The sequence below is a fragment of the Poecilia mexicana genome, unplaced genomic scaffold, assembly GCF_051168715.1.
Source record: "Poecilia mexicana isolate PSO_F unplaced genomic scaffold, ASM5116871v1 scaffold_18, whole genome shotgun sequence".
Classification (NCBI taxonomy): domain Eukaryota; kingdom Metazoa; phylum Chordata; class Actinopteri; order Cyprinodontiformes; family Poeciliidae; genus Poecilia; species Poecilia mexicana.
The window spans coordinates 27,420,769-27,443,170 of NW_028263387.1; the positions used below are offsets into that span (position 1 = coordinate 27,420,769).

The following is a 22,402-nucleotide window of genomic DNA, read 5'->3' on the forward strand; positions in this document are numbered from 1 at the left end:
ATCAACATTTACAACAAAACTTTAGTGTTTTATTAAAAGCATTGTGGATTATCTGTGGGGTGTGTAACTCCCTATTGACCAGCAGATGGAGCTGTTCACCTCGAAGTCACCTGGGCTGCGCTCTTCTATAATTTCTTTCAAATTCACAATTTCATGGATGTTTTTCTTTTCATTGCTGTTATTATTTGGTTAAATTACTTATGCTTAACGTGGTTTATCATACCTCTAAAATGCTGCAATCTACCAACTCGGTTGAGGAACTGTTTGTCTGAAGTCACGTGATTTCCCTGGAACTCGAACCTTTCTCTGACGTCACGTGATTTCCCTGAAACTCGATCCTTTTTTTGTGACGTCACGTGATTTCCCAGAAACTCAGTCGGAGCCGTTTGGCAGGGAGAGTCTCCAGGTAAAAAGTTGAACATTTTTCTTGATTTTTGTTTGTTTGTTGTTGTTTTTTGGAGGGGGCGAAGGGGTTACGGGTTCTAATAAAGCTTAGAACAGCTGGCTATATATAACATATAACATATAATATTTACCATATTGTGTTTTTATCTCACCAGGAAATGGCTTTCATGTTCACTGCGTTGTTGCTGCTGCATCTTATGATCTACGACGCAGGTGAGTTGAGGTTTTGTGTTAATCTATGGCTTTGATAAAGAAGTTATTCGAGCTCATCTTTAAAATACAAGCCTTTACTTTCTTCTGTTTTATTTTTGCCTTCTTTGGGAAACTTGCTACTGTATGTGGAGTTGTTGTTCAAATGTAAACACACCCAGTGGTGGCGCCAGTGAGCTGCTATCGCTCCCCAACCAATAAATGTCTCAGGTCATTGTTTTGTTTTTCATCTAAGTTAATCTTTAATATATGGCTGTTGTGACATTTTCCTCATAAAGTACAATTCATTTAATAAAGAAACCAATGATTATGTAATGAGAAAATAAAATCTAATCTCGCAACAGGAAATCATGTAATGAGAAAATGTCTCCTACCCAAATTTCCATGTATGAATCAACAGCTCAAAATGAAACTGGTATAACAGGAAGGATCATTTTAGCAGTATTTCAGATATTTAAAACAAACAAAACTAATCAATAGTTATTGATATTGACAATAAGGACCATGTTTAGCTGGCAGCTCACCTGCCATTCTTAATATGACATTTGAGTGCAAACTAAACTTATGACTGCATGAGATCCACCACACAGAAAAACATGGAGAAAGAAAACAGGTTTTTACTATTGCAGCTCTTCTGCATGCAGTGACAACTTGTCACAGCAGCAGGCGGGACTGAGCCAACAAATAAAATCTGATAAAGAACGGTTTATTATTTTAGTCATAAAAGTATAAAAGTACTGATGTCAGTTTGCTCTCTGGCCGAGCTGATGCTGTGATAGGAGGCCAGGCTTCCTCGCTAACCTCTCTGCTCTGTTGTTTCCTCTCCTGCAGATCAGAGTAACGTGAAAGCCAAACCTGGAGACACTGTCACACTGAAATGCAGTGAACCTGACAACAAGCCTGTCCTTGCTGTTGAGTGGAGCAGAGGTGATCTAGCTGAAGAATATGTTCTTCTGTTCAGAGATAAACAGATTGATCCAACACTGCAGCATCCGAGCTACAGGAACCGGGTGGATCTGGAGGACAGGCAGATGACAAATGGAAACATAGATTTGATTTTGAAGAATGTGACGGCTGATGACAAAGGAAGATACGAGTGTCGAGTCTTTCACAGAAGAAATCGCAGAGAGAGAGCAGTTCTGGATGGTGATCCTGTCAGCGTCATCAACCTGGATGTTCATCCTCCAGGTGAGGGAGTTTGGGTCAGAACCTCCAGACGTTTCCTGGAGAGAAGCATCCAGTGTTGTATAACTTTATCCACAACAAAACCTAGTTTTGAGTTTAGTTCAGAAAATAAAAATGAGTTGATTCATGTTCAGTTCAACAACTATGTGGTTTGACCTTCATTCTGAGCTGCAACTTGATCTGGTTCCTGTTTATCATGGTTTGTTTGAAGTAAGTCCTAAAATAAATATAGAATAGGATCAAATATAGAATTTGATCCTCTCATGTTGATTTCTTTAACTGAGTTGAATTTCAAAAACCTTTTTTGTTCACATATGTTATTAGTTTACAGACACAATATGTGAGGAGTTTTTCATTTATCCCATTTTAAGCTCTCTCTCTCTCTCTCTCTCTCTCTCTCTATATATATATATGTATATATATATGTATATATATATATATATAAGTAAGTGTGTGATTATGGCTGCAGGTGTCTGAACCACCAGCACAATGTTCATATTTAATAAAATCCTCACCCCGTTTCACTATATAAGATTAAAAAAAAACTTTCATTTTAAATGAAAAATTTTTCATATAAGACAAAAAATATGTAAAAGATTAGATTAGCAAACTGTCTCCTACAGCAGCATTGATGTAAAATAAATTTGCTTCATCTTCTTTTGTATTTTGACAGAACTGACAGAAGCCAAACTGGTTATGTTTAGAGGTAGAAATACATATTTTTCATATTTTACATATCAAAGCATCAGAAATGTTCCCAGCTTTAAATTAAGCTATACATTGTAATTGTGTTAGAAATAAGGATACTACTAACATTTTAGTGATGGATTCATTCACAAAGGATGTAAAACTGTGGAAATCTGATTTAAATGGCAGCTTCACAGTCAGCTGGTTGGTTCTTTTTAAATATTATTTTTACTTTGAGGTTATTGTTTTTAGGTTCAAATTAGTTTAAAATGCACCATAATGCCCATCCAACCAACAACAAATGTTATGTTGTTGGTTGTTCAGTCTTGGCTGAAGAATATCTTTAATTCAAGTGTTTTTTGGGGGTTAGATGCAGTTTAGCCCAAACCCATGAAGAAGACGGTTGTCAACAATGTCAGTAAAATGCTGGAGCACAATATTGTTGTCATGACGACGCCTCCTTCACGTTTCTGCCTGCCCCCTCATGTTCATTATGATTATTCATTCCTTCTGTCCAGTTAGTTTTTGTTTCTCTTAGATTCATTTTCTTAGTTTCCTTATTTGCTCTCCCTCGCCCCTGCTGTCTCTCTCTCTCTCTCCTTTTTTTAAAAACTGCATTGTTCAGTTTTAGGTTCTCATAAACGTGAGCAACATTCATTTAAACCCATTCCTTTACAACCATGTAAACATCTTGGGTGAAATGATGAGATTCTGTTAAACTCCTGGTTGAGAGCAGTAGATGGTGTAGGACAGTCAGACTGACATCTGCTTCTTTCTGCAGATGCTCATTTCCAGCCACAGACAGAATTGAGGACCAGCGATGGAAACAAGCTCAAGTCTGTTCCTCTGATTGTGTTCGGAGTTTCCTTATGCTTCATCTTTGGTTCTTTCAAATAGTGGCGTCCACATACTGGTAACGCTGTGCATCATAACCATATGCATCATAATATGATTTTAGGTTAACACTGTAATTGAAGAGATGTGCATAAAACTGACATGACGCCGTAATAAACATGGATTCCTCATGAATGTTTACGACTGATGTCATTAATATTTTCCTTTGCTCAAGTAAAGAGGAACACACTGGACTAGTTATAAATATGTCATTAAGTTTTATTACACTATAAAATGCTGTAATAACAGCTGTTAATATTGTTTTAAGTCAAGTAAAGATTAACACACTGGACTAGTTATAAATATATCATTAAGTTTTATTACACTATAAAATGCTGTAATAACAGCTGTTAATATTGTTCTTTTAAGTCAAGTAAAGATTAACACACTGGACTAGTTATAACTATGAGGGGCCATGAAACATGCTACCATTTTCACATGCATATATTTTATCTCTCACATGCATATATTCTTCCACATACACACATATATTTGAAAAAATGACTCATTTCGTCTTCAATCATACTATTAGTGGCAATAGAGGCAGAAATACTCGGCCTTTGCTGTCCAACAGAGGACAAAGCTGTGTACGGAAGCATATTACTGTCATGTTATAACATGATAACTATATTGTATAAACATGGTGATATATCACGAACTTGATAATTATGTTGAGTAAACATGATAAATATATTGTATAAATGATAATTTCACGTCCTGAAGGTGGCGGTAGTGTGCTTTTAGTGCAGGTATAAAGAAGGCTACAGTGGCTAATAGGAGTTTGTCAAGTTTTTTAGAAAAGAGATTCTGATGCTGTTTCGCGTTGCGGTTGAAATCATCAATAGTATGCACTCTGAGACGCATCCTAAGCAGAACAGGAACCACCAGTCTGATCCTCAGGATGTGGCGGGATCCTAACTGACCTTATGGAACAAAGCTGAAGTTGGGTTACGATTGATGCTTCCAATTCAGGAAATGACAAAAAGATGATTACACAAAATGTTCACTACTTTGAGTCTCATTAATCTGTTTTGCTTTAAAAACTAACATCCTTAGATACTCCAAACCTGGACTAGATTATTTACCTCTGATGTTATTGTTTAATGACAAAGTTAATCTGAATCTGAAAAGTTGTTGGCAGCATTTTCTCAGCTGATGCTTCCCTCCAGAAAACCATAGCAGCCAAACATAACTTCAGACACTAGGCACTGAAGATGAAAGGAGTGAAAACAGAAGGTTAAAAGTTAAAATAACAGCTAATAATGCAATTTTGATCAGTTCTAATGTGATCCAGATGTAAATAGGTTCTTAAATTTCTCATTATTGAAGTTTCACCAATCAAAGGTTTATAAATCACAAACTAGGGTTGACATATTTTGCTATATAGTGTAGGATGATCTAGTCCAGGAAGTGTCCAAGTACGTTTGTTTTTAAAGTAGAATAAAGACCTGCAAGGTAGTGAAAATTAAGTGGAATCGCCCTTTAGCCATTTCCCGAATTGGAAGCTACAATCAGAAGCCAACTTCAGCTTCATGCCAGCCGGTCAGTCAGGATCGCAGCCACATCCAGAGGATCAGACTGACGTTTCTTCTGTGTCCAGTTCTGTTTAGGCTCCTGCTCAGAGCTCATGTTATTAATGCTTTCAGCCACAATGCAAAGCAGCATCAGCATCTCTGCATGTTTTAGACCAAACATGAAGGGAAACTTGACCAACTCCTGTTAGCCACTGTCCTACCGTATGTATGCCTGCATGGAGAGCGTAGGCCCGCCACCTGCTGGACGTGAAATTATCACTTTTATACAATATATTAATCACATTTATTCAACATAATTATCATGTTATAATAGTGTTTGAACACAGCTGTGACAGTTTCCAGAAATGCTTCTTCTAACCCCAGTGGCTTGTTGCAGAGCTCCTGACTCACTTGGTGCCTCCATGTTGAATCCTGTGACTCCATGAACATGACCCTGTGATCTCAGCCAATCAGACTTCACCAACCTCCGCTTCTACTATTCATTCGCTCATACACATTCATTCATTGCTTACCATTTTAATTTGTAGGAAGTATGTGGAAAACTGGTTTATTAATGTGCTGTACATAATATCAGTACAGTGAGTCTAAGTGTATGTAGAAGATTAAATATATGAATACAAGAAATACAGCATTGGAATGTAAAACATAAAATATATGTATGTATAAGATAAAATGTGTGAATGTGAGGGATTTAATATAAGTATGTGAGAGTTGCAGTGTGTTTTATGGCTTGGATGCAACCTCATATATAACTACAAGCATAGCTATAGAATAAACACTGCATTTTATTTAAGGAAGAACAGGTAATCCTTTGTTTTGGACAGGTTTTAACTTCTGGTTCAGCATATGTAATTCTGAAATGTTGATTAAAAAATTAAAACAAAACTACTTTCTCTTTAGCCTGTTAAAAGGTTGTTTCGACAGTCCTAACTCTACATTATTGGCAGGAATGTCCCCCTGTTTTTTGCTGTGGTGGTGTCAGCCGTCTCCTTCAGTGCAGCCTTTCAGAATAAAAGCACCTTGTCACATCAGCCAAGTTGCTCAATAAAACACACAAGGAGTAACGTTGACTAATTTAATAGCTTATGATTTGCTAGATTAAAATTGGAGGAAAAAATCTCTGCCTGCCTTTTAAGATGAAGAGCTGGTGTTGCAGTAATAGTTTGATACATTTAGTTAACATTAACTTACAGTAAATTAGAATTGGCATAATTTGCTGAAAGCTCACTTTACCAACAAAGATAAATATAGTCAGTGTTTTCTTCTAAAAGAAACTCTAAATTTAATGAGAAGCATTCCTCATAGATGGTGACGTACTTCTGCATCATTTTACTCAGGAGGTTTTGCTTGGGCGCAGGACAAAGACTTCTTCTCATATTTTTGGCAGACTGCATCCCAGGTGGTGCAGTGCTGCCTCCAACTGGTGGAGATGGTGTATTGCACTACTTCAAAACAAAGCCTTACGTAATGTCATGTTTCAAATATTGTAGGATCAATTAAATGAAGAATGTTGAGACTAACAACAAAAAACAGAGTAGCTTAATATTAACACATAAAGCTATAACACATTTATGACAGATTGATGTTTTTGGATAATGCCAAGGTGTCAAAGACATTTTAAACAAAGTCAACTTTGCATTAAATGTGTCAATATATACCGAATGACAGTCATAAATATTCATGAAGACTTCTTCATGATTATGATGTCATGTCAGTCTTATGCACATCTTTTCAAATAAAGTGCTTTTTTGTTAAGCTTACAACACTAAAGAAGAAATTAAACCTAATTAAGTGGACGGCACCAGAATGCTGCTGCAAGAGTCCTGACTAAAACAACCAGAGGTCAGCACATCAGTCCAGTTCTGAGATCTTTGCTTCCTGTTGCTCAAAGAATTTAATTTAAATCTCCTTAATGGTTTATAAAGCACTTACTAATAAAAACCTGGATTATATTTCTGATCTTCAGCCCTACATACCACTAAGACCTTTAAGATCATGTGAATCAAACCTGTTCTTCATCCAGGAGTCAGAACTAAACCTGCTGAAGCAGCTTTCAGTTTTTATGCTCCAACACAGAATAAGGATCCTGCTCACTGTAAGAGCGCTCACACCTCGAGTTTATTTAAAACAAGGTTAAAAACATTTTTATTTGCTGTTGCCTACTCTTAAAACCTGTAATTTGTATTTATTTACTGGTGAATATTCAGCAATGTAATAGAAAATTTCATTTTCAGTCTTATTTCATTCTTGATGGAACTGATGATACTTTTTCTCATTTATGTACAGATTATATCTGCTGTATTTTGTATTTCTGTAAGGTGTGTTTTTCCATTAAAGAAGTTTCCAGATAATGTTTAGATGTTTCCTCAGCTGTGATAGCAGAAGGGACCTGAAGACATCTTGGGTAAAATGCTTGATCTGATAATTGTCTTGAAGGGCTGATGTGTGAAATGTAGTTTGTACCGTTTGACCCCATGAACTGACAAAGAAGTGTTAGAAGTTCCTCCTGAAATCCTTATCAGCTCTCCATCCTGCCATAAAATCATCTCCTCCAAGAGGTGAGGTAGTTCATGAGGAGGGGGTCAGGATGTCTCTGTGGCCGTCTGGCAGTAGAGATAAGGTCAGACTTTGGGAGGGTCTTTGTCTTTGTGACTCTATGACGATGTGATGTGTGTCGTTCAGGGTTCTCCTCCTGACTGTGCTCAGTGAGACGGGTCTTCAACGGGTCTTCGAACACTTTTGCCTTTGTCTAAAGACAAAGTTTAATCTTTCTCTCTATTGAAACAGATTCTCATTCTTTGATAATGAAATTTCCATAACACCAGTCAAAGAAGTTTCCCTCTTCCTGGTGCAACACCTGTCCTCACCAAAGGTTCCTATCAAATAGACCTCTGAACCATGTGACCCAAAACCATTCATAATCTGCTCCTACTATTAATATACCAAGTACATAACATTTGAGCATAATTGAAGTGAGTTATTTTGCAACAACTAATTTTGTACTTAGTGTATTTAATAGTATTTAAATTGTAATAAAGCATAATTTAAAGTTATACTAAATGTACTTCAACATATGTTTTGGACAACTTAAGTTGCACTTAGTATACTTTAAGTATGTTGCCTTTTATGTAATATAAATGTTCTTGATTAGTATATTTTGAATTGACTATGTGATTCAATTACATTTAAAATATACTTAGAATGTATTTTAAGTGTATTACATATGTAATATATTACTTGTGTGATTACAGTAGCTATAATTACACTTTTGGTTTATTATAATTGCTAATGAAGTAACTTTTTAGTTATTTAATGACTTTATTATTCTGCTTTGCCCCTTTGTACATTAATGCTTCATACACACATCACCACTTCAAACACATCAGGCTACAGAACACAGAAGGATCCATTACAACTTTACAGGTGAAACTAATTCATTTTAATATATTGCCATTTTGATAACACTTTGTGTGCATAAGACTGACATGACACTGTCATAAACATGAAGGAATCTTTATGAATGTCTGACTGTTGTCATGAAGTGTAATTTGGTAAATAATGACATTTTTAATGCAAAGTTACTTTAAAAGTTGGATTAAAAGCCCTTAAAATGCCAACTTTGCATTAGAGTGTCAGTAATAACAAAATAATGCAAAGTTGGCACTTTTAATGGACTTGTAATCCAACTTTTAAAGCAACTTCTCATTAAAAGTATCATTATTTACTGAATGACACTTCATAACACCTGTCAGTTTGTTCCTAACAGGTGTTCATGACACTATCATGTTAGTCTTGTGACCCTGTCAAATAAAATGTTACCCACAATTTTTAAGAGTACATTAATATACTATCACAGAATTGTACAAATTGTCAATACATTCAAAGTTCACAGCCAACATGCTTATGAAAATTAGCACAATAAACAACAGGTACACTTTGGAGGAAATGTGAAAACTGTTTCACCAAGGACAGAGTATTGTTTTAATACAATGTCACAGTTTTCCAGTTTTACTGCAGACAAACTGACGTTTCTCCTTCCTAAGAACAGAGAGGATCAACGACAGAACATTCCAGTTCACTGCCTTACAGAAACCTACAAAAAAGAATAAAACACTAGATCAATTAACTTAAGGAGACAAACTACCTTAAAATCTTTCCATCATGATCTGAACAGGCTGATCCCTGCAGGGTGGTGAGGGGGGCTGGTGGTGCCCATCTCCAGCAGCCATTAGATGAGAGGCAGGGTTCACCATGGACAGGTCACCAGTCCATCACAGGGCCCTGAAAGCCAACAATGAATGAAACAGAAAACAGGAACCATCATGTTGACTGTGTTCAGATGCCTGTGGGTTCAGACAGTCTGTGCAGAATGAGGCTCAGTCCCTTTAAGTTGTTGTTAGTTATAACAGTAACAAATTAAAAGCTGTTTTAAGAACGAGTAGAACATGCTAACCAGCTAACTTTGAGTTGGTAGAATGAACCTGGCTGATAAATCCTTTAAAGCTTTAGATGACCACAGGTTCAGGTTAATGCTCCTATTTTTACACCAACAGTAAAAACCTGGACAGATGCCTGTTGGAACAGGAAACATTGTGACGAGTTCTGAGTTTCTTTTGGTTTCTTGTGTCTCTGGAGCTGTAAACGTCCCTCATGTTTAAAACGCTCCAAAGAAATAAACCTTAACGGTTAAAATGCAACTTTTAGCAAAGGAGATGTGGACGATGAAGTTTGATGGTTGAGTTCAGGGCCATTTTTGCTGACAGCTAGGAACAAAAAACGACCCTAAATATTTGTACTGTAAATATTTAATACAGAACATTCAGAATGAGAGAAGCTGACTGGTTCTGCCAGTTTAGTTCTGATCCGGGTCCGATGGCAGTGATCTGAGGAGCTGAAAGAGGAAATGATTCTGGAGCCAAACAGACTCTGACATGTCTACCTCTGATCCGATCCTCCTCTGAATCTGGAAACCATGACAGTTTCCAACAATATTTACTTAAATAAACATCATTGATTCGGTTGAATCTCTCCCTGTTTCCTATGAACTGTGGGCTGTTTGTAAACATTATCAGCAATAACTTGTTTTATTTGTCATAAAAAGCAGAACAGATGTTCACTTTTCAAATTAATATTTTCTCCATGTTATTTAATTCACAAATAAATATTATTTTCCTCACTAAATTAAGCTCCAAACTAAATATTTTACAAGTTAAAGATTTAATATGCAAACTTAATATTTATTTTACAAGCTAAATATTTTCAACATTAAAAACTAACCTTGTTAACTAAATATTTTGGTCCCATCAGCTGCAACATTTAATTTACTAACTGAAATATTTCAACGATCAAGAAAAGTTTAATTTCTTTATAGCTTCATTATCTGGAGCAGCAAAGCAGAAAATGAGCATCAGAAAAACATCTAGATATGTCGTTTTTAATTATATTTTATTTATAAATCATTGAAAATAAAAATTATCATGAAAAATTTAAGGTAACCAATGAGATTATTATTATTTTTTTGTTTGTTTGTTTTCCATCTTCCCTCCAACTTGCTGAGCCTCCTGCAGCGCCCCCTGGCGGCTACACTTTGAGAAACACTGCTAATGATTGTACATGAATGAGCAGGAACACGCAGTGCTGTGCTGCTAGGCAACACATCACAATAAGAATGATGTTACAAAAAAAAAAGATCGGAACCAGCAGGCCGTTCTGGACGACACAAGCATTCCTTTAACATTTTCAGCAACAACTAATGTAAACACTTAAAAGCAGAACAGAAAATATTCACAACAAATCTCAAGTTTTTACAGAGATCCTTTTTTTGTTTCTTTTATTAGGAAATTATATAAATCAAATTCATTGACTTTTAAAAATGTATCAATAATTTGGCTCTTTAATTCCTCTTTGCTCATTTTAACTATTAACTTTAAAGCAAATCCTGCACTGAGTGTTTTTATTGTCTGATGTACAAATGAAAAATAAATTTTACTGCCTTGGAAATGAGATTACAGTAAATTTAATCTGATGTAATCTGCCCAGATTATGATGGCAGGAGATGAAACTGCAGAAGTTATTGAAGATTTTCCCCAAACAGGATTAACTAAGTTTCCTCTGAAGGTTCAGTTCTTCTCATTAAACCTTCATTAATCTGGTATTAAAGGTCTGAGGAGGAGAGTTTGGCTCTTTGTTTTGACCAGCAGCTTATTCACCACAGACTGACTGACATAAAGACCACAGAGACTTCATCACTTCATCACTTCATCACTTCATCACTTCATCACTTCATCCAGGTGTTTGTTGTTCCTGGAGTTTAAAAAGATTTAAGTTCTTCAGGTTAAGTTGTGATAAATCCTCTGCAGAAATAAATAACTGATCCTCCTGATTCTCCTGTTTTGTCCATCAGTCGGTTTGTTGAAGCAGATTAATGACGACGTCTTCAAATCATTAACAAACTGCAGAAACGGGTCAGAAAGAAGAACCGATCCGGACCTGAGAGCAGAACCAGAACCAGAGACAGCAGATCACTGAGGACAAACCTCAGGAGATGTTTACATTTAACTATTAAAGTTTTTGTCCAGATTTAATTAATTAGACTCATTAATTAGCTCAGGATATGATAAAGTTATTAAATTAAGCAGAACTCTGCATTAAACTGGTGATTTTGTCTAAACTCTGAATATTTAATGTCTGAAAGTGGACATGATGGGATCATTTTTAATTCCCACCTTAAATATTTAGAATAATTACATTTATCATCATGTGGGAATTAAATCAAATTTGATGTTTGATTAATATTTTAAATATTTTCTGATCATAAAAACAGGAATGTGGTGAGAAATGTATTATAGAGTATTATAATACAACTTTAATAATCTGATGATTGTTATTGTAAATGTTTATGAACTAATGAACACAAACTCAGGGTTAGATGTTGTTTGCTGCAGCTGCTCCGTAGTCAGTCTGTCTCTAATTCTTCAGAATAAAACTGTTGATTCTGACAGTTTTACTCTGATCTGTTCATTATTGATTATTGTTTATATTTAACACAATAAATAAATAAACCTCATTAATCAACTTTCACAGTGAATAACATTTATTATCATTTTACTTTTCATTAACATAAATTACATCAGTTCATCTGTTTCTGCTTGTCTCCGTTTCTCAGACCTCCAGGTTTGGGTCGCCATGCCGACCGCTGGTTCTGGTCCACTGGGTCAGAACAGCATTAACCAGAACATGTTAGATTCTTCCTGCTTCCTCTGCTGGATGGAGACGCTGGTTTTATTTCCCAGCAGGCCTCGGTACCGACCCGACACTGCCAGAGGTACCAGAAGCTGCTTCATGGTGCTGGACCAGCAAACGGACCTGACCAGAACCTCAGAGAGAATCTGTGGAGGATTGTTAGGAGGAAGATGAGAAACACCAGAACCAACGATGAAGATGACCTGAAGGCAGCTGGAAACCTGGACCTCCAGAACCTCAGCAGAACCACAGGCTGGTACCACCGGTACCATGAGGCAATGAGATTCATGCAAAAGGAGCCCAGACCAGAACTGGGTCCATAGGAATGAATATTATGTTCAGAAGCCTTAAATTTAAGTATGAAATATTATTTTAATGGACCTGATGAAATATTATTTTTGGAGCCACTAAAATGTTTAATTCTGATTCTCAGTGAGTCAAAATCATCAAGATGACAAAATGGCTGAAATAATTCACTTTGTGTGAAATAAATACATAAAATATGTTTCACTTTAGGAATGAGGGACAAAAATACTGATGATATGTTAATGTTTTTAAATGTTCATGTGCAATGTTTATTTACTCAGAGTAAATGAATAAAAGAACTGGAAGATAAAATCATTTCTCACCAGGAACCTAAATGACCTCATAAACATGTTGAATTGTTAAAACAGGACGGAGACAAGAGGGAAGCAGAGGAGAGGAAATGTTGTCTGATGATGATGAGCTGAGGCTCCGCCCCCTTTAACCTCAGATCAGTTCAAAACTGATTAACAAGTTTTTACATTTACTAGTTTGATTCAGAAACTTTTCACTGGATCCTCTAATAACCTGAGTCTCCACTAAAACAGAGCGCAGTGTTCATCTCTGGCCACCAGGTGGCAGCATTGTTCCATGTGAAGACTCCAGCAGCAGGAGGATCCGGTTACATGACGTCACATGTTTACTAGTTTATAATAATGTGAATCTGGATCCCGACAGGAAGCAGAATGTAAATAATAATGAAGCAGCTGAATGTTGATCAGTTTCTAGAATCCAGTTTAAAGTTTCTGACTTCCTGTTTGCTTCAGGCTCCAGTTTCTGGTCTAAACTGGTTCCAGTGACGTCAGCATGAACAGATTCCAGTTTGATGTTTTTCTGCTTTCAGGATCAAAAGCTGCAGATTCAACCTGATGACTTTCAACAGATCAGATGAAGAAAACATTAGAAATAAACTCAGCCACACCTCATGAGCTCAGTTTCACTTCTAGTCACGTGATTTACAAGAAGAGCCGAACTCAGACATGCGCAGTGAGCTCCTCAGAGATCTGGGCGTTGTCCGTCTTTATGTCCTAATTAAAGTCTGAAGATCTCTGGTGATTTTAAAGGAGCTTCATGTTGGATCAGATTCCAGTTTGTTGCTTGATGCAGATTTTAAGAGAAACGATGTTCATATTTTACTGTGACGTCACGTTATGGCAGGCAGTTTTAGCATAAAATCGGTTACATCTGACAATCTGTATTTACATTCTAGATATCTAAAAAAAAAAAACTGTAAACAACTAGATTTACATTCCAACGAGTAAGAAAAACAATTGAATATATCTTCAAATACACTTTGCTGTTCAACAAACCTCAAATGGCATCACTGAATTTATCTGAAGGGCCAATCATCCATAATTACAACATACGTTTTTTCAAACTTCATTATAACTATTCAAACTTACATTTTTAGATATCTGCATTAAGAAACTGTGTGCTGAAGATTTGTCATTATAAAAATTTTCCCTGATGAGATTCATTCAGTAGAATAAGAAAATAATGTCTGGTCTAAACTTATGTTCCATGAGATCAGCAGGCAAGAAGCCAGAAGTGAAAATGGACCATCAGTCTGACTGAAACGAGTCACAGATCTGGATTTAATCTGAATAAAACTGATCAACCTGAAAATATGTCATAGTTCAAACATCATAATCTATTTAATCTGTTACCATCTTTAAATAAAACTAAATCTCTGTTATATTTGGTAAAACTTGAGTTCAGATCATGAAGCTGAAGGATCAGAAGTAGAAAAAAGTTTGTCATTTTAATGAAATGATTAAACACAAATTACTGATAAACTGAGTAAAATCAATGATCAGATCAGCTGTTTTAAACTTCATTGGTTTCATTTTCCATCAAGAATTAAATCAACATTTGACCTTCATCCCTCCTGAGACGATGAGGAAGATGATGATGCAGAGCAGTGATGAAGATGTTCTGAGTTTGTCCTGAGCTGGACGGAGGAGGACACCTCAGACCTGAAGACATGTTGTCCTCCTCTGTCCTGCTGGACACAGACACTGTCCTTCATTCAGACCAACATGAACTTTGACCTTCTTCAGGTCAGAAGGTCAAACTGATGAAACTGTTGATGGGAAACAAAACGTCTCCATCAAACTGGTTCAGGTTCTTGACTTTAAAAGAATCAAACAAAATTTCACAGTTAAATCATTTTGTTGGATAAATTATGACCAAGATGAAGAACAGAATCATTAGAGTCACAACTTGTTTTATTTTGAAGTTTGTGTGAAATCAGAGATTTAAATCAGCAGGAATAATAAAGTCAAGAATTATTAGAGAATTTAAGTTTTTAGATTATATTTTACTTTGCAGCTTGAAATGTGATGAAAAGTACAGAAAAGGAAATTATTTAAAATAGGTAATTAATGCAACTTGATCCTGGAAAAACTAAATTTAATTCAAACAAAAACAGATGTGCAGCTGCTGTCAAGACAACTGCATCTGGTTTATTTTTATGGTTTTTGTTGTTATTTGTTATTATTTCTAACTACTATTTGGCAGTAGTTAGATTTTATTTAATATAAAACATTAAGTTTAACTGTGAGGTAATTTTATTGAATCTATGTTAAGTGTACATTCAAATGTGGAGGGGGAACCTTTGTTTTGTTCCGCGGACCATGTGTTGCCCAGGGAAGCATTGACTGGCGCACTTAGAGCCACATGGGCATTCAAGCTGAAGAAGCTGTAAGAAATTAAGATTCAATGCGGCTAATGAGGTAAAGTTTAGTTTATTTGTATCTTTTATTTATGTAAATACGCCATTTATTGTGAACTGATTTAGGTTTTTGTTGCCTTTTCTAGTTCTGACGGCCTTTTTGGGGACTTTGAAAGACGCGTCCACAATAAAAGGCTGTTGAAAACCAAGAACTGCGTTAAGCTTTGATTTAACTCGAGAGGAGAAACAAGATGGAAGTTTTCTGAACTATTTATTGTCGGCACATTTTGGCATTTTAGCAGACATGATTATCAAAACAGCAAAAATAAATAAATAAATTCCCCTGAAATGAAGTTAAAAACTGTCATTTAAAAGGAAAAGGCAGGAAAAAGGAGGGCTGGATGCTAAACTGGTTTTATTGAGTTTGAATTTAGTTGGACTTTGAATTCAGGTCCCTGAAGGGATGATTGACATAAAACAAACCTTTTGAAAATATTTTCTGTTCTTCATTTTTAAGAAAAGGGAGAAAAAAATCCACTAAAATCTGAAGTTTTATTTGGTCTAAAAATCTCAAAAAGAAAACCAGCCCCAGAAAAAAACATCAAATTAATATAAACACTGAATAGTCATGAATTCCAGCAAATAGAAATAATTTAGTTTAAATATTAACATTAAATACCAATCAGTTCATCTATTATTAGAGATCAGCTGATTGGAAATGAGGATGGATCAATAATTTAAGTGATTATCAAGGTTTATTCTGCAGATTCAGGAAACATCCAGTAAATTGAGTCAGATTAAAAATAATAAAAGTTTCTTCATCCTGAATGTTCAGAGAAACAGAAACATCCAGATTAACTCAGAAATGATGATAAATCTGATTTTTATTCAGCCTTAAAGCACCAAGCAAAATGTAACATATAAAGATATTTACAAGAAATAAAATACAAGACATTATAGATATACAAGCATATATGAATACTGTATTTGGTAACAAAACTCAGTCTGAACCTCAGCTAATGTCTCACTACATACTGAATATTTACATTAGTGACCAAATTATTTCATGACCTTTTGGTAATAAGTCAGATCAGAGGTTTAAAATTCAAAGTTATTTATTTTAAAAGGCATTAATATGGAAGCAACATGTAACAAATGAATAAAATGAGGCATAAAATATATTTCAGTCAGAAGTGAACATATTTAGTCAGCAGAAATCTAATTATGTTCAAATTCAGCATTTTATGCAGAGTAACAGTTTTAATAGGCCTTCATGTTTATATTCAGATCATGTTTAAAATGATAAAAAGAAGCTTCTATTTGTATTGACATCACATTAATAAAGCATTATTAATATAGTACTGAGCCTCCAGGAGACATGGAGGATTTGTTTTCTTTTTTGTTCTGTTGCAATAATCAGTTCATGCAGCATAACTGATGCTGTAAATCTTTCTTAGGGCCCATCGTACTTTCTGCTGAGGCTTTCATGAGGTTTTAACATGTAACCTCATGAAAGCCTCATATTAAGGCTCATATCCATGCAGTGTTATATATCCATGCATCACATTGTGAATATCTGGAGTTTTATATATTTTCCTTTAATTAAGGCACCATAAACCTGTGATGTAAACAGAAACTTTCCGTAAGAAGGAAATAAATAAAAATACATCCAAACTATTAGCAGTATTTCTGAGTTGTTATTACAATGTAATAAATCATCTGTTAGTTTAACTGAGTCTCTTTTGTTTTGGTCTGAATGTTTTAAAGGCCGTTTTCATGTCCAGTTCCATCTCAGCCTTACAGACATAAACATGCAGTGAATAAATCAGTTTATTGCAACAAAGAGTTAAGAATAAACACTGAGGCTCTTTAAATGTGTTTATATTTAAATTTTTAAATTAACTTCTGTAACTTTAATCGACCAACAGATATTGCAGTAACACATTTTCCCATGTTCCCTAGAGGCTCAGTAAACCCAGAGATTATAATCCAGGACTACATTAATCTGTCTGGATTATAATCTAATAAAGGTTAATTAATTTAATAATAACTGGATCTTAAACTCTAAAGGCAGAAAATATTTCCAGATTTTCTTTCGTCAAACTCTCCAGATTCTGGACTGGAAGCGAAAAGTTTAGAGATTTTAGGGTTTGAATAGAAAAGATGATGGTTCTGGTCAGACTGGACTCTCCTCCTCCTGATGGATCCAAACCAGTTCCAGTTTCAGTTCCAGTCATGAACTGGTTCCTCAGGCAGCAGAAATGATTCAGGCCCCGTTTACACGACAACGATTTCGGGGAAAACGGAAGAGTTTTGTTGTCTGTACTGTACATTTACACGAAACCACCAAATGTTTTCTCTGACAACGGATTGAAAACCGGTTCCAGAGTGCAATGTTTCTGAAACGTACCGTTTTCCGTTGTCGTGTAAACCGAGAAAACGGATCTTTTCTTCCAGAGAATCCCCAGCTCATGCATAGTATGACACAAAACATAGCTGCTTCCTACAATCCACAGAAGAAGAAGAAACTACTCACAATACTGGTGTTACTGTTTCCCCATCAGATAGGTTCCCTCAGCGTCTCTTCACCGCTCCGCACCGCCCAGGTGGCAAAATACACGGCTTCTTGTTCAGCCTCTTATCTAGAGAACTACGGACACAGCCCCGGCTCCAGACGAGTTTAACAGGGGGGGGGCATCGACTTATTTTGGGGGGGCAAAATGAGTCTACGTAGCTGAACATAGACAACAACATCAATAGCATACAGGCTACTTGTTAACAAGCTTAACGTGCTGTATTGATATTAGCTAGTCATCTCTTAGCTAACATTAGCTAGTCATCTTTTAGCTAACATTAGCTAGTCATCTTTTAGCTAACATTACCTGCATCCAACAGCTTTACTCAACTCAGTCGGTTAGTTTGGGGAAAAAACTGTGCAAAGTTATTTACATTTTGCTGGTTTGCTGCCGTGATTCTAACACAAACCTGCACAGCAGCAGCAGGTCTACTTTGCTCCCTCACAGGTGGAAACCCAGCGCGAGCGTCTCAGCGTTAATGTTGCGTTTGAAGGCGGCTCGGAAAAACAGGTTACGACTTGTTAGCAACGAATTAAACTGTTTTAACTGCTGGAAAAGGTGACAGAGGACACGGATATGGGAAGGGCGGGAGCTCCTATTTTATCAAATTTATATAGGAATAAGAGACTGTTGGCCATTCCAAGGTAAAAACAATAAATACCTTCCAGTCCGGGGCCCGCCACGGACACAGTGAAAGCTCAAACAAGGTGTTGCAGCAAAGTTATCCCACTTTTTCCAACTGCATGTGCCCTAATCAGACGCACACAATGCGTGTTTTCCCCCAATCTATGGGAGAACGGTACCTGATAGGGAAACACGAATCCACATGCCTTCAAGTAAAACTTCTTTTTAAATGTATGCGCACTCAGTTTCAAAGATCCTAGCACCAACTAGGCTCAGCGAGAGCATTACACGTTTTCGAAGTGTGCCGTTACTGTGTGAACACAGATCGTAATTAGAACGTTTTCGTGTAAACGATCCAACAAAAACGGAACAAAACTTCCGTTTTTGTTGGATCGTTGTCGTGAAAACGCCCCCTCAGTTCCTTCAGATCTTCATTCAGTCATCAATAATCAATAGTGATCAATCAGAGGCTGCAGACTGGACCAGAGGACCAGGAAGTGTCTCTGTTGGTCCATCAGAACCTTCACTGAGATCGGCTCTGATCCAAAGTTTGACTGGATCAATGATCAGAGATGATCAACCTGATCAGACTGATTGATCAGCCAGCAGTGGCTTCCTGGCCTCCTCTGGTTGGTCCTGGTCTGTCCCTGCTGAGGAGACAGAGGACAGTTAGAGACAAAGACAGGAGGACAAAAGACAATCAGAGACAGATGGACAAACCTTTGATGTTGAGATAAATGGTTTTCATTCTCAGCAGTTCTCCCTTCCTATAAACTCCACATCTGAACCGTCTGCTGTCTTTCTCAGTGGGTCGGATCAGAGTCAGACTGAGGTCTTTAGTCTCCAGAGCGTCTTTGTTCATCCTGGTTCTGGTTCTGTAGATCGGGTCCTGTTCTACAGGCTGATCAGAACCGTTCTGATACAGATGGACAATCCTCTCTTGTTTGTCCCACCACACCACTCTGTCTCCCCCCTGCAGGTCAAAGGTCACCTTGAACTCCAGCTTAACAGACTCCGCCCCCTCCTCCACCTCCACCTGATGGGCTGAGAGAAGCAGAAAGAGGAAGATGAGCAGCAGATCTTCATCACTTCCTCTCTGAAGGTGAGAGCAGCAGGAACAGGAAGGTGGATCTCTCTCCTGCTGGTTCTGATCAGAAAGTTCTACTGGGTTGAACTGGACTTTCCTTCCAGGTCCATGTTCTCCTGAAGAGCTGCTCTCCAGGTTCTGTGGACCTGGACCTCCGGTCCAGATCAGCTCCCAGCACCAACATCCCATAATAAGCAGAGAGTTGGTGGACCAGTCAGGAGGTTCTGAGTGTTTGGGTCAGAACCAGTTGGTCTCAGTAGAACCGAGCCGTGAGGCGCCACCTTTGGTTCTGCTGCTTCAACCATGAGACCTGAGAGTGGACCGGACCCAGTGGAGCCCAATGATGGTACCGACTGGTTCTGATCCAACACAAATATCTGATCACTGACGTCTAGAGAAATAAAGATGATCAAATCTGAACCACTGACCTTTGACCTCCAGCTGAACCTGTTTCACCATCAGGACGCCTCCTCCTCTGTAGACTCTGCAGGTGAAGGTGTTACTCATTGTAGGATCCATCAGAGTCAGACTGAGGTCTTTATTCTCCAGCGGTTTTTCATCCATCTTGGTTCTGTCTTTGTAGCTCGGATTCTGTTCTCCAGGCTGATCAGAACCGTTCTGATACACATGGACCACTTCATTATATGTCTCGTCCCTCCACTCCACTCTAACGTCTCCATCCAGATCCTCTGTGGTTCTGCAGGACAACAGGACAGACTCCACCCCTGATTCCACCTCCACCTGTTGGACTGAGAGACAACAGAGGACAAGATGAGTTGGACAGACAGCAGCAGCTCTGAGGACATGTCCTCTGACTGGATGAAGGTCCAACATGTTGGACTGGTTCCATCTGAAATGTGTCCCATGTCTCCACTGAACAGAGACACTGTTGTCTCTGCTGTGTCCAACCAGCAGCAGGTGGACAGAATGTCCTCAGTGAGGACAGCAGGAAGCTGCAGACTGTCCCCAGCAGCTGTTGGACTTTGTGTCCCCATCTGTCCTGGACCTCTTCCTCCTGCTCTGCTTCCTCATCTTCATCACTCATTACATCACATTGACCTTTGACCTTCTAATCAGCCAATCATCACTATTGATCAGAACCAATCAACTGATTGAAAAAATAAATTTAAACCACTGACCTTTGACCCAGAGATTAACTTGTTTCACCATCAGGACGACTCCCTTCCTGTTGTAGACGCTGCAGCTGTAGATCCCGTTGTCTTCACACGTCGGCCGTTTCAGAGTCAGACTGAGGTTTTTATTCATCTTGGTTCTGGTTCTGTAGCACTGGTCCTGTTCTCCAGGCTGATCAGAACCGTTCTGATACACATGGACCTTCCTGTTATATTCGTCCCTCCACTCCACTCTAACGTCTCCAGGCAGACGGGCTGTGGACCTGCGGGACACCAGCTGGTCTCCCCATCTCCAGGGCAGCAGGACAGACTCCTCCCCTGATTCCACCTCCACCTGATGGACTGAGAGACAACAGAGGACAAGATGAGTTGGACAGACAGCAGCAGCTCTGATGGTCTCCTGACTATCTCCTCCCTGTCTCTGTGTCTCCTGGTGACTCTCTGAGGACAGAGACATGTGTCCATGTCCCAATGCCTGGCAGCAACACACCAAGCTCCTCTCCCCAGCCACTGAGTCTTTAGAGAGACAGGAAGCTGCTGACCCACAATGCACCAGTCCTGCTGTGGAGGACATAGACATAATATAAGCATAGACGCCTCATGGACCGCTCCGGCGCAGGAAACACGGCGGCCATCTTGGAGCGGTATACCCTCCTACTTTGCTCAACCAAAACAGCAGAAGATGCCTCAGCACTGAGGGATATTGTTGTTCTGGTCGATGGATTATTGATGTGAGGGCTCCACAGACAACGTTTCACAAGTAAGATGGACATATTATTGTGTATATATTGTGATTATATTATATATTAGAATATTACTTTACTGTATTTATGTCCACCGGCGAGATACCAGCTAATATTAGCTACAGTGCTTGGTGTAATACGGGTTCAGCCCCGCTATGAAGGCTAACTGAGATTCTGTTAATCTAAAAACATTTATTATTCTCTAACATTGACTTAGATTATCTGACACAAGGGCCTATATTAGAAATGAAACAATATAACACATATTATAAAACTTATATTATGTGTTATAACATTCACCAGCAAAGTTTACACAGGTGGTAAAGACTATTATTTATATTCTTTCACTCTGTCAAAGTAAGATACATCCTAAATCTTCTGCTTTTGTTTTGAAAGTTTCATAAAGACACGATGTGAGGAAGAAGAGGGAGATAAAGAGAGACGGATTCACTGCAGCACGGATGGATCTCATCGGATTTTAATCATTATTTATTTGTGCCATTATTAATTTTTATTTATTAGTGTTTGTATAGTTATATAAATATGTATTGATATTACTAAATAATTGTTTTAATAAACTATGAACGGCTGTGTGCTTTGTAATATGCTCTTCATACATCGATATCAGAATATTCCATTCCTATTCTATTGTTATAGCCACTAAGCATATTTAAATATGATGAACTATGTATTAAAAACATACTTAAAAATACAATTGTTTATAAATGTAGCTTTGATAGATGTTTGAATTGGTTTCCAGTAACAAAAAGTGTGTTATGATCGATTAAATCCGCTGATACGTCATTGTGCTGCTAAACACATAACGCTGAGTGGAGTGGTGGACCGCTCCAAGATGGCCGCCCTAAATCTCGTCAGCGACAATAGGCGAGAGCGGTCCATGAGGGTCTGTCCTTATATTATGTCTATGTGGAGGAGAGCAGACCCTGACCAAAGGCATTATGGGTAATGCAGCTCTAGAGACTCACCTGAGAAACGATACCATAACCACAGGATAAGAACTGGAGCAGCAACCAAAGCCAGTCCCAGTAGAACCAGTAGAACTATGACCCAGACTGGAAGCGGATCTGTGGAGACGAATGAAGA

The 22,402-nt window shown here is 37.7% G+C and overlaps 1 protein-coding gene, 1 long non-coding RNA gene and 1 pseudogene across 3 annotated transcripts; 2 read left to right on the forward strand and 1 right to left on the reverse strand.

The window, feature by feature from the left end:
• The first annotated feature begins 338 nt into the window (after positions 1-338).
• Positions 339-3,516, forward strand: LOC106909421 (ICOS ligand-like). The gene is made up of 4 exons (XM_014975773.2): positions 339-406; positions 561-618; positions 1,447-1,803; positions 3,269-3,516. Exons 2-4 carry the CDS (start codon positions 564-566, stop codon positions 3,382-3,384), a joined length of 528 nt encoding a protein of 175 aa, XP_014831259.2. The 5' UTR covers positions 339-406; positions 561-563; the 3' UTR covers positions 3,385-3,516.
• Positions 3,517-14,218: 10,702 nt separating this feature from the next.
• Positions 14,219-15,473, forward strand: LOC148154416 (uncharacterized). The gene is made up of 2 exons (XR_015766123.1): positions 14,219-15,196; positions 15,282-15,473. It is a non-coding gene; the product is annotated as an uncharacterized LOC148154416 (long non-coding RNA).
• A 404-nt stretch (positions 15,474-15,877) lies between these two features.
• LOC148154417 (uncharacterized) lies at positions 15,878-20,529 on the reverse strand (annotated as a pseudogene). Its single transcript, XR_015766092.1, has 3 exons — positions 19,851-20,529; positions 19,056-19,379; positions 15,878-18,985 (listed from the first exon to the last, which is right to left on the reverse strand). The product of XR_015766092.1 is annotated as an uncharacterized LOC148154417 (transcript).
• Positions 20,530-22,402: the final 1,873 nt, after the last annotated feature.

Excerpts from the sequence above, each read along its gene's own strand:
- LOC106909421 (XM_014975773.2), top strand. The coding sequence starts at position 564 with ATGGCTTTCATGTTCACTGCGTTGTTGCTGCTGCATCTTATGATCTAC. Across the intron at positions 619-1,446 it reads TCTTATGATCTACGACGCAG|ATCAGAGTAACGTGAAAGCC; the intron begins GTGAGTTGAGGT and ends CCTCTCCTGCAG. Across the intron at positions 1,804-3,268 it reads CCTGGATGTTCATCCTCCAG|ATGCTCATTTCCAGCCACAG; the intron begins GTGAGGGAGTTT and ends TTCTTTCTGCAG.